The 12,759-nt window shown below is 37.9% G+C and overlaps 1 protein-coding gene across 8 annotated transcripts in view; it reads right to left on the minus strand.

Moving 5' to 3' along the window:
- The window catches only part of SMARCC1 (SWI/SNF related, matrix associated, actin dependent regulator of chromatin subfamily c member 1), a 195,822-nt gene that overhangs the window by 46,654 nt on the left and 136,409 nt on the right, over nt 1-12,759 (minus strand). For all 8 annotated transcript variants that reach the window (XR_010024852.1, XM_063113542.1, XM_063113541.1 and 5 more), the window contains one exon: nt 1,681-1,815. Coding sequence is in view for 7 of the 8 variants with exons in the window: in XM_063113542.1 (XP_062969612.1) it covers nt 1,681-1,815 (135 nt within the window). In the remaining variant the exon portion in view is untranslated. The remainder of the gene's footprint in view (nt 1-1,680; nt 1,816-12,759) is intronic.

The following is a 12,759-nucleotide window of genomic DNA, read 5'->3' on the forward strand; positions in this document are numbered from 1 at the left end:
GGTATGGGACATGGACACATGAACTGGCAATTACAATACAGTAAGTACTCTGTGACGCTGCCACAGCAGCAAATAGGGAGGGAATGTCACCCACAGCTGAGGGATGCGGGAGTTAGGCAAAAAGTAGGGGAAAGGGCCTTCCTGGTAGAGAAGCAGGACGCAAACAGGTGGCAAAGAGAACAAGGCCATGAGGGGAGCCCGTATGTTGTCTGGCATGGCTGGTGCACAGAAGGTAACAGAGATGAGATGGGGTCTCATCAATTCCTGGGGCAGGAGAGGGCCTATATTGTCAGAGATTCTTACAGAGACAGGAGCTTAATGACAGATGTGGGGATGGAATAAGTGAGAGGGACAGTGGGTAAGATGACTCCTCAAACTAGGCATGGGATCAAAAAGGGTAATAGTAGGAGAGTTACTGAAGCAACCTCTTCCTCCTCATGGAGCCAGAATGCCCATGCAAGTAAGTGGCCCAGCTGGTCTTAGGACAAAATGAAAATGAGCTATGGTGACAGTTTCTGGGCTATTCATCATGAAGAATTTGCCAGAGGACTTGCTTGGACTGACCACTAAGAAACAGTTTAACAAATGCAAACAGATCTTTAAAATTGTTACTCTTTTGAAATAATTTATTCTTTTCTGGACTGGAACTACATCATCATGGAATAATTTATTTGTAAGGTTCAACCGTTTAGAGAAGAGAATCAGTATCTCATATATACATAAAAATGTAAAAATAAGCAGAGGGAGTTAAGTGTTAATTAAATCCTCCAATTTAGCCCATGTTTTAGAAAATCACCAATTCCTTCTCTAGGCAACTCATTAAAAAAAAATTTCTCCGAAGAGCTTAATCTCTGTCACCCCAATCATTCCTTTGAGATAATCAAATGTTCCTCTGCTTCTAAATATCTTACTTTTTGTGGCTTCCTTTCTCACTTTTGGCCTTTTTCATAATTCTTTTGGGCCTATTTGGGCCATGTATTTATGTCAGAAGTTACAGCCTCAGAAAATGCTACTTAGGAGGTTCAGCACAGGCCTAGTTCCAGCCACCCTTCAACATACAGAAGAGAGAAGGAAGAATGAGAAAGCCTAAGGTTGGATTTGAGGAGGGATCACAGGAAACGAGGTGCTAACTTAAAATGAGATTAATTCCTATCTTCTAATATTTACATTGAAGAAGACAGGAAATTAAGAAGATTCCTGAACCAGATAATGAATTTAGACGGATTCTACTTTATTGATAATAAATAGGTAACAAAATAAGTTTAAGGTTCAACTTTTGTGTAGGGGAGAATTCAGTACAATCATGTATCTACACAGCCAAGTGGTACAAGAAGCTGAGATTCAGATAATTAGTTTTAGAAAGTGAATAGAGGGCCGAGCCCGTGGCGCACTCGGGAGAGTGCAGCGCTGGCCGGTGCACTCACTGGCTGAGTGCCGGTCACGAAAAAGACAAAAAAAAAAAAAAAAAAAAAAAAAAAAGAAAGTGAATAGAGTTCCTGTTATTTATCATCACTGGCTGATAATCCTTTTGAAAGGACAGATCAAACACAGAAAAAATGACAGAAGATAGCTACAGAGGCCAACAGAGTAGGCCATCATTTATTTTACCTAACTTGTATTCTATAAAAGGTGGTCACGGTTTAATTGTCAAAAAGCTCCTATGAAATTCCCCTTACTTACAGCCTCTTTCTCTCTGTCCATGATAGTTTCCAACTCCTCAAAATGTCGAAGTTTTATCTCTAGTTTCTTCATTTGTGTCTCAACCAGGAGAGCTACCAGGGACTTGATCTTTCTCTCTTCCACGGCAGCTAGGTGCTAAGGGGAAAAGATCATTCAAATTATTTAGGTAAACATTTGCTCAAAAAACAGTAAGAACTTGTATTCAAAGTAAGGATTAGGTAATTAAGAATGGTGCTCTAGATACCCCTTATGTATGTTTCTACCAAACATTTATTCTAATCCAACAACTGTCCCTGAACGTCTGGTACTTACAGAGATAAATCAACTACTCTCTTCAAAGAGCCTATGAAAGAGAGGAGGTTGAACTAGGGTCCTCACTGGCCAAACACATTTGTAAGGGGCACTTCCCTACCTCCCTCACCCTCAACTGCCACCACTGCACTCTGTCCCTCCCCTCCCCATCCTTTCTTCTCTATGAATTTTCCAGGGGCAGGCAGGCAGTGGTCTCCTTAGCACCTGACACCCAGAGGCAAAGCCTCTTTGTTCCCTGTGGTGAGTAGACCATGTGTGGAGAGAAAGGGAAGAACAGTATTTCATTCCTAGTTTGAGGACTGGGCTCAAAGCTGGAAGAACAATACAGTACCAGAAAGGAAATTACTCTGGAAGACTGCCACTCCCCTGCCACAGACTGTGGTGAGACCTACTCATGCTTCTTGCCAACTCAGCAGTATAAAGAGAAAGATGCCACATCAACCATATTTAGCCAGGGCCCTGACTACCTATAAGGGATCAATCCCACCTTTTACAGATACCATCTAAGAACTTTCCCAACACAGATCCCCTTATTGGCCAGCTGCAAAAAAAACTCCAAAAAACCAACCAAAAAACCCAAATAAGAAAGAACTTCCCCAACAAACTCCCAACACCACTTGCATACACTTTTATTACATCTGCTGAATTCATCTGTTTATTTTGCTCTTATTCAAAGTTTTAAGAAATAGCATGGAGTGACTGTCTTATTGATCTCTGTGTTTCCTACAGAACCTAGGAGCTAAAATGCAGGAGGACTTTACTACAGGTTTTTGTGAACTAAACTGAGACATACCACTTAAATGAGAGGCTTATTTTCCATTTTTTTAATAGCTGAAAAAGATAAATGTAGTTTCAGAGCTACGGAGACCTATCTGCAGGAAGATTCAGAAATGTAAGCAAAAAGTTATAAATTTTTTTGTATGTTTTTATTTGGCGACTGGCCAGTATGGGGATCCAAACCTTTGACCTTGCAGTTATGACACCTCCCTCTAATCAACTGAGCAAATCAACCAGCCCAAGAAGGTTTTTTTTTTTGTTTTTTGTTTTTTTTTAAGATGACTGGTAAGGGGATCTCAACCCTTGGCTTGGTGTTGTCAGCACCACGCTCAGCCAGTGAGCCAACCGGCCATCCCTATACAGGATCTGAACCTGTGGCCTTGGTGTTATCAGCACTGCACTCTCCCGAGTGAGCCACGGGCTGGCCCCTCCAAGAAGGTTTTAATAGCTGTTAGCAATCATGTTTGCCTCCCTAAACTACAATGAGCTACACCAATGACACCAAAAGTTTAAATAAATAATACATAATTCTAAGCCTGTTATCACTATACAACGTTACACAATTTATATTTTTGAATAAGAAATTTATGCACATGATGTAAAATTGAAAAGTTACAAAGAGGTGTCAAATAAAAAGTAAGTCTCCCTTCTCACTTCTGTCAGTTGCCAATAATCCCTCCTTTGAAGGAGACTAATGTTATCAATTTCTAGGTCTATTTTTTTGAGAATGTGGCTCTTAAAACTTCGCTGGCTTTGGCAGGAAATATTTTATTTTCTTGAGATTTATGCAGGAACTTGGGGGCATACCCATGTATTATTAAATAAATAATGCCAAAACATTTCCTCTCCAAACTGTACATCATGCATTTTCAAAATGAAAGGGGCACCAAGTATTAAAAAATAAATTAAAAAATAAGAAAAGATCTACAGCAAGTAATATCATTAGAATTTTAAGAACACAAGACATAGGGAAAAAATCCTACAAGCTTCCAGGAAGACAAACCAAAAAACAGGTTACAAAAAAATTTGGACTGTATCAGACTTCTTAAAAACAAAACCAGGTTTTTGAAGACCATGGTAAAATGCCTCCCAAACTCTAAAGGATAATGAATTTTAAACTAGAATTTCATGTACAGCAAACTAAATCAATTAAGTGAGCATAAAATAAAGATATTTCTGAAATCAAGGACTCCAAAAGTTTACTTCCTACATATACTACTAAAGGATGTGTTCTAGCTAAGGTACTGTAATACCAGAAAAAGACAAAGACATGAGATCCTGAAGTTGCAGACCCAACCTAGGAAAGAAGCTCTGAGTTCTCAGGGGGGGCAGCAACAGGCCAAAAGCAAACAGGGAAAAATGAAACAAGACTGGCAAGACACTGATAACCAAAGTTGGATGATGGGCACACAGAGATTCATTATAGTGTTCTACTTTGTTTACTTCTGTATGTATTCCAATACTTCCATAATAAAACTTAAAGGTGGGTTGGGGTGAGTAAACAAATGTTGCTGCAGGAACTGTGTATCCAAATGCAAAAGAACAAATTTGGACCCCTACCTCACACCATACAAATTAACTCAGTGGATCATAGATCTACATGTAAGAGATTATACTTAAAAATTCTTGAAAAAAACAGGAGTAAATCTAAATGTTCTTGGGTTAAGTGAAAGATTTCTTAGATATGACATCAAAAGCACAATCTTCTCTTTTAGAAGATTTTTAATGAAGTTGGACTTCATTAAAATCGAAAACATGTGTAACAACAAGACAGTGAGGGCCGGCCCGTGGCTCACTCGGGAGTGTGTGGTGCTGATAACACCAAGGCCCCGGGTTCGGATCCCATATACGGATGGCCGGTTCGCTCACTGGCTGAGTGTGGTGCTAACAACAAGACAGTGAAAGCACAACTCATAGACTGTGAGAAAATATTTGCAAATAATGTATCTGATAAGAGACTTGTATCGAGAGTATATAAAGAACTCATAACTCATGCCTACTGGTGAAACCTGAAGGACTTTTAAACACAAAGCTGGTCACCAACTCAAGACACTCAGCAAATTTCGAAGACTCAGAGAGTGGGAGGCAAAGAAGCTAGGTTTAAGGAAGAACAGAAATTCCTACAAACTCCTTTTTGAGGCAATCAACACTGCCAAGTTCTCAATCAAAAGTTCTGGAAGTCACACCGGAGGAACAGGTGGTCCAGAAGAAAAATGAATCTTACCATAGCTGCCATCTACTTTTAACTCAGTTCTTCCCCTTTCTCAATTATATTAATACCCCAGAGAAAAGGTGAATTTTATATGGAGGATAATACATCACCTGGAGCATCAAAAATTTTATACACTTCTGGCATTCAATCCAAAAAGTAGACCCACAAATGGCAAAGACACTGGACCTCACAAGCAAGGACTTTAAAACATAAGGATGATCACTATGTTCAAGAAAATGGAGAGAATGGTGTTCAAATAGAGAGAGAATTTCAACAGAGACTTAGAATCTATTTTTTCAGAAAAGAATCAATATACATCTAATGGAAAATATGGCTGAAAAATATAATAACTGAAATTTATAACTCAAGGATTAGGTTTAACAGAATACTTGAATAGTGAACTAAAAGACAGGTCTCTTTGTAACAAAGAGGAAAAAGAAAACCAGCATTAAGCGTAAGAGACATGAGACACAGACATGTAAGATAGAATCACAGGAGGAAAGGATAGAGAATGAGGTAGAAACAATATTTAAATAGATAATGAATTGGTAAGGATTTCCCAAAACAGATGAATCAAATTAGTTGAGAGATTCAACAAACCCAGCAAACCCCAAAGAGGAAAAAATATAACAACAAAAATCACACCAAGGTACGATGCAGTCAGAATACTAAAAACAAAAAAGAATGATGATCTTAAAAGCATGGGGTGGGAAGAAAGGCATATTACCTTCAATTACATGTAATGGCACACAAATAAGACCAACAGCTGGCTTATCAACAGTACCAATAGATAATGGAATAGCATTTTTTAAAGTGTTGAAAGAAAATAACTGACAACCTTAAACTCTATACCCACTGAAAATACCCTTTAAAAATCAAGGTGAAATAAGACCTTTTAAGAGAAACAAAACTGTTAAATAAGTTTTCCCTGTAGAGTGCTCCTCTTGCAGAGTTTTATTTCCTTAGAGCAGGAGGAAAAAAACTTATTCTATGAAATTAAGTTCCAATGAAATAGAGAAAAGAACCGTGGAGCACTGGACGGGAAAAAGTGATCTAAGGTTCTAGCACTGTTGGGGAAGTAGTAAAAATAATTTGGATTAAACTATAATAATTCGAGAATGCATCATGTAATTATTAGGAAAAACACTACAAGAATAATAAAAGTATATCTAATAACGAGATTGCAAAGGACAAAAACAGAATACTGGATTCTTTAGAGATAAGATGTTACCGCTGGAGTATAGTACAGAGGACTGATCTGTACAGTTGATGCTTGAACAATGCAGGGAGTTAGGGGTGTTGACCCACTGTGTGGTTGAAAATGCATGTATAAACTTTGAGTTCCCCAAAACTTAACTACGACTAGTTGACCAGAATCCTTACTGATAACATAAACAGTTGATTAGCACACATGTTGTTTTATGTATTATATAATGTATTCTTTCAACAAAATACACAAGAAAAGAAAATGTTAGTAAGAAAAACATAAGGAAGAGAAAACTGTAAGAGATCACTTTTTTACTGAGACAGGCAATTTACTGGAGAGACAAACTGCTCATGTGAGGATGATAGGCATCACATGGTATTTTAAGGGGATACTCGCCGCACTTGAGTTCACCTCGACAGCAACAGGAGGTGGCAATGAAATTATTACAGTTGTACAGCATGTACCACAGTTAATTTTACATAGTAATGATTTAATACTGCCTCTACATTTGTTTACATTTCTCTAGACTGCAAATGGAGCCAAGTATGGTCTGTAAGTATTTGTGTGTAAAAGTTTTGATAAATTTTAACTTATTATAATACATGTGTGTGTATTTTATGGTAGTAAATGATAGACTAGTATCTATATATATTTTACGAATTCATGACACATCTAACTTTTTCTTAATTTTTTTGATATTTCTAGGCTATGTAGTTTGGGAGTTTTTTCAAGTTGTCGCAAATTTCCAAAAAATTCAATATATTTATTGAAAAATGTCCACATATAACATAGTGGACCTATGCAGTTCAAGCCTATGCTATTCTAGGGTCAACTGTACTATTTTTGGAAGTTCCATGAATTTAGTTATTTCAAAATAAAAAGAAGGGGGGAAAAAAGTCTGTCCAAGGCCACACAACTATCATGTGGTGGATAAGGAATTAAAATCCTGGTCTGACAACTCTAAAATCTAACATCTAAGGTGTGAGGTAGAAGAGATATTTAATAACTGGCTGTCCAGGCAAAAGTTATTTTATTACCATATGCACTAAGGGTAGTTTGATTATGCTGAGAATTTAAATAGGACCATCTTTAGCAATTAATTAGATATATTTTTAAATGTTACTTGTTTTATATGCACTCACCTTGTCTCCTTTTACACTAAGTTTCCTGCCATCCTAGCCCTGTTAAGCAGCATAGCACAGAGGTTAATAGCAAGGGCACAGAGGCCAGACTGCTTATTTCCTGAATAACCATGGTCCAGAAACTACCTTACCTCTCTGTGTCTATTTCCTCATCTGTGAAAGTTGAAAACAATTGTACCCACATTAGGGTGGTTGTGAAGACATACATATTGTCCTTAGAAGGGTGCCTGGAACAAAGCAGGTGCCCAATACTTGTGAGCTGTAGTTTCACTTATGCCTTATGAAACTATTTTGTTGGAAGACTTTCCTCTGCCCCCACTGGCTGGCCTCTAACATGTCAATATCACGTCCTCTGATAGCTTCTGTGCATCTTGGCTCCCCAAGCCTCCATTACAGTATTTACTGTACTATATTTTATCTATTTACTTCACTTTTAATACTCAAAGCCAAGGCCTAGGGAAGTCCCACATTTACATCTTCTTGACATTTTAGAGAGGGAGATGAGGTAAGAGTGGAAAGGATGGCAGCCTTTCACAAAAGCCTAAAATTCAGCTGTGTCTGAGGTTAGAAAAATCACTAGAAATCTCTAGAAGTGAACCTGTGCACTTAGAAGTGAAGAATTAGAATATTAAGAGGACACTGTAGCCTTCAGACTAAATAAACAAATTTGAATAAAAAACTCAGAAAGAATAAAAAAATAAAAACCCAAATTTCTAAACTTTAAGGCAGATGGTTTATTATTAAAGATTTACGGACTATTCGGTCTGACCTCTAGTTAAAATTTTAAAAAGAAAAAGAAAAAAAAAAAGGTATCACAATTACTCCACCCCAAATATAAAAACTATTTCACTGGCCTGGTTAATAATATTTGGGTTTAAAATGAAAAGAACTAGCATTTCACATTAAGTTTGATTTTTTTCATATTTTAAGTGTTAGTACAATCGTTAAGACTGAATGACAGCCATCTTCTCATCTTCCTCCCTCTTACAACCCTTATTTATAAGAGGAGAAATGAAACAGTAGGCTTCCTTTTAAAGAAATAGACTGGTTCTGCGTACTGTACACTTTCTAAATTTTACTAATTGGGTCCCAATGGATTTATTAATACGCTATCTATTTCCTGTATTTTGAGATCTAGAGGAAGACCCTCCTTTCTGTTGTTTTGAATTCCACGAATATTTTTACTGCTAAGAGAATCTCTCTGATCTGGGAGAAGGCAAGAAAATTTCTTTCATAGAATAGCATACTTCTGCACTAAGACTCTTAAGAAATTTTGCAAATTTATGGACTTGGTGACATATGTGTACTAAGTCAAGCCAGCTGAATTTAAAAAGGTTCAGAAGTAGATTCTGAAGGAATATACAAAGCTTTCATAGGGGCTTGAAGTGATCAGATAAATATTACCAAGTGTTGGATAAAAGTTGTTAATGAATCTAAATACAACCCATGGCTGCTTTTATAAAAAAATCTGGAGTAAGAATTCTACATCCTTCCAATTAGACAAAAAGGCATCTAAAAATCTGAAGAGATTTGTTCTCATAGCACCTTAACTCTGAGATTAAGGCAAAAAAGGAACTGTCTAGGCAATAAAATACAGGTGTGACTTTTGTCTTATGGAGATTACATTATAAATACAGAAATCACACAAAGTTTTAAAGAACTTCTATCACCTTAAACTGAAGTAGAGAAAAATACAAACTGAAAAAGCGAGTAGAAATCAGGCCAAGAAAGCCACACTATGCAGCAAAACTAGGCTAATTTTTTTATGGAATAGGAAGAAGATTTAGAAGGAAGAATCGAAGGCCCAGAGGGTCACGTAAAGAGCTATGGAGAATAATTCTTGGGGAGTAGGACTGGGCCCTGACCAAGAAACCAGAAATGTATGCCTGGCAAGATTTCAAAATTGCTATGAATCATGACTGCTCTGTGCTTTCAATGCAAACCCTTCTTGGATGGGAGTGCAATTATCCTCCATGTATCTCACCACTGTTGTTGGTCTACAAACTCTTCCAATTAGAAAAAGAAACACTCAAAGAGCTGCACCTGAGTAAACACTCCAGAGGAGCCTCATCTGTACCTGGATTTGATTTAGAGAAGATCCTGGACCTCCAACCTCAGCCTGATACCATAATGAGAGAAGATCTTGGGGGACTCTTAGGATGTTTATTTTGCAGGAGGGAGAAAAGATATGTAATTCGTGGCCAGAAGAGCAGACTGTGGTGGGTTAAGGTGGTATGCCTTCCATTTAGAGGTCTGCTCTATGCCTCCTAACCTTGAATTTGGATAGAACCTTTGACCAGTACAGTAGAAGTTATGCTGTGCCAGTCTGGGGCCCAAGCCATAACACACTGGCAGATTCTTCTTCTTGTTGCTTTCAACACTCTTAAAGTTCTAAGCTTTGTAAGAAGTCCAGCTACTCTGAGACCACCCTACTCTGAGACCACCCTTCACAAGCTAACTTCTTAGAGAGGATGTATATAGAGAGAGTGACAACAGTCTGACGCAGCCAGTCTGGCCATCTCTAGGCATCACACATATGAATGAATTCATCTATGACCTTCTCAAATAGCCCAGACATTAGATGAATACCGAATGACCCTAGTCAATGCCACATGGGGCAGAATTTTTCCAGCTGAGGCTGCCTGAGTTCCTTGCCACAAAATCATGACATAAAATAAAATAATTGTGGTTATAAGACACTAAGTTTTAGGGTAGTTACACAGCAATGGGTAAATGGAACGGAAACAATGCTGATGCTCAGGCTGTGGATTCTTGAAAGATCTGGCAACAGTGATGACCAGCCTTCAAAGGAAGGGTTATAAAGAGAGCTCTAACCCTTCATGTATCGACTTTATAGAACCTGAGAATAATAATGAGCTCTAGGAGTATGCCATGGAAGATATGAGGGCACTTCAAAAAGTTCATGGAAAAATCAAATTAAAAGATAATATGAATCTTCCCATGAATTTTTTGAGGTACCCTCATATATGAAATGTGGGAGAAACAACCTGAGAAAAATGATTAATGAGAAGAAATAGTAACTTGGCTGGAACAGGGTTAAGACAAACTTTATATAATAAATCATGAAGTTCAACCAGCTGAATAGAAATTTTCCATTTAGTGATATAAGGATGAAAGTGAACAGGACTAACCGTAGGCAAAATGATCAAATAGGTCAAATTTTTCTTCTGTCTCCTTTCCACAGTATTATCAAGTAAAGATATGGTACCAATGATCAATATGTTTAGTGTACATCAATTCCAACCAACCCTTACCTACTAAAGTCTTGTGACTAAAATGTACACCAACAATTTTCCCATTTCAAGAAGGAATTTCAGGCATAAAGGAGCAAGTTATAGGATATTTCTGAGGGAGTAAGAAAGAGTCTTCTTGCTGCCCCAGAGCTACCAACCAGTTACCAAGAATACAAACCTACTTTAGCCACTTTAGGGTATGTAGACACGGAGTAGTTTGCAGAATAAATCCAAAAGAAATATCTGTGGTTTCAAGAAAATATGATCTCTGCTTTCATGGAACAATTGAACCTACTGCTGCTTTTAAAATATTCTAGTTTTTAGGGTTTCTAGCTTATTCCAGCAATAGTTTTGGGCCATTCCTTCCCTCTAAGCCTAAACACCCAGATGGAAGGGAACCAGAGCACCCAGCCAGTGGTGCTCCTGTTTGTTCCCACATACCCCTCCTTCAGGTGGGGCAATTCACAGCTTTTCAGTAGGTACAATGAAAAAACAGACACACTCCTGAAGAGTGCCTCACACGGCAGGGATAGGGAGGAAGCCAGAAAGCATGCCATCTCATCTGTTTAGTAGCTAGATCTAGAACTTCTAATTAATACTCCATGTCAGAGTGTGACAAATGATTATCAAGGAAAACTCTTAATAACAAAGCTGTTTACAGACATAGAAGAACAAAATGAGAGTAAAACTTGGATTGGCTATATAAGTTATATTAATTACAGTAATGTAAGTCAATGCCTTACCCCCTAATTACCATGTAGTACAAAAATGATTATGCATGCTATGAAATGTATTAGATCCAGCTGTAAGTGACACTAAACAGTTCACATGTGCAAAGTCATACAGCATGAGCATTTGTACCACTTCTACAAGTCAGAGGGAAACACAGGTGCTTTGAGAATGAAGATATAAGCTCCCAGCTATTAGAAATAAGAGTGATTCAATTCCTTGAACTTGTTAAGACAAGTGAACAGATATGATGTTGATGGGTGGGAGGGGGTAGAGGGAGAGAATAGGTAAAGGGACACGAAAATCAACTACACTGTATACTGATAAAACAAACAAAAAAGAAGAGTGATTGATGATAAGCGAGTGAAAATTCAGTGACCTGGAAAGAAATCCTTCTTTGGACACTCTTCTGAACTTTGTATGGAATAGTGAAGGGCCAGGCCAAATGATCCATAGAAGTAGTTTTTCTACAGTGAAGCAGTCGAACAGTTGTTGTAAGATGGTCAGTAGTACATAGACATATTTTTGTGCCCAAAAGTGCACATACTAACAACTATGAGGCCAGAGGAAAACATAAAGCATTCACGAGACTTTCAAAGGTAGTCTATCATTTTAGTTCCTTCTCGGGCCACATATAGTAAAGCACAGCACAGTGGTATAGAGGGGAAATAACAGGAATGAAGAGTGAGAACCATGCTCTCTGAAAGAAGAGTGCCCAAAAAAGTTTAGCTGGAGATAAAACAGAGTGGATTCTGTTTGGCAGAACTGTAAGAAACAGTTCAGGAAGGGAAGGACAGATAAGAAATGAGGCTTGAGAACTAAAAAGGGTCTTGATTATGAAAAAATACTGAATTTCCTACTAAAGAGTTTGAAATTTTAGCCTGAGAGAGATAGATTATTAAAGAAAATAACATGCTCAAATTTGCATTTTTAAAGATTCCTATGCATTCTGCAGGATTACATTTATCTGAAGTCAAAAACAGGAAAAACTGATCCATGGTGTTAGGAGACAGACTAGCAATTACTCTCAGAGGGAGGCACAGTAACTGGAAAGGAACATGGGGAAGCCAATGGAGGGTTGGTTTCTTGAAGTGGGTAGTTACATAGCTGAAGTTTGTGAAAAATTCACGGAGCTGTAGATTTATATGTCCACTTATCTGAATGTAAGTTATAATTCAAGAAAAAGTTAAAGAACAAAAAAGATTACTTTGGCTGCAGGATAGAAAATAGGATGGAGGAGACAGGCAAAAGATTAAGGGAGGCTAACCTAAGGGAGTGGCTGGACATCAGCCCCTCTGGCATCATGTGACCTAAAGCACCATGAAGGATCTGATGGCTGAACAGAAAAGGACAATGAAAAAACCAGAAGAGCCAAAGTCAACCTGAGGATTCAGGTTTGAAGACTGAGAAAGGGAGCAATAAGGGAAGCCCTCATGGCCTCTAGCT

This window comes from Cynocephalus volans, chromosome 11 (assembly GCF_027409185.1).
Source record: "Cynocephalus volans isolate mCynVol1 chromosome 11, mCynVol1.pri, whole genome shotgun sequence".
Classification (NCBI taxonomy): Eukaryota; Metazoa; Chordata; class Mammalia; order Dermoptera; family Cynocephalidae; genus Cynocephalus; species Cynocephalus volans.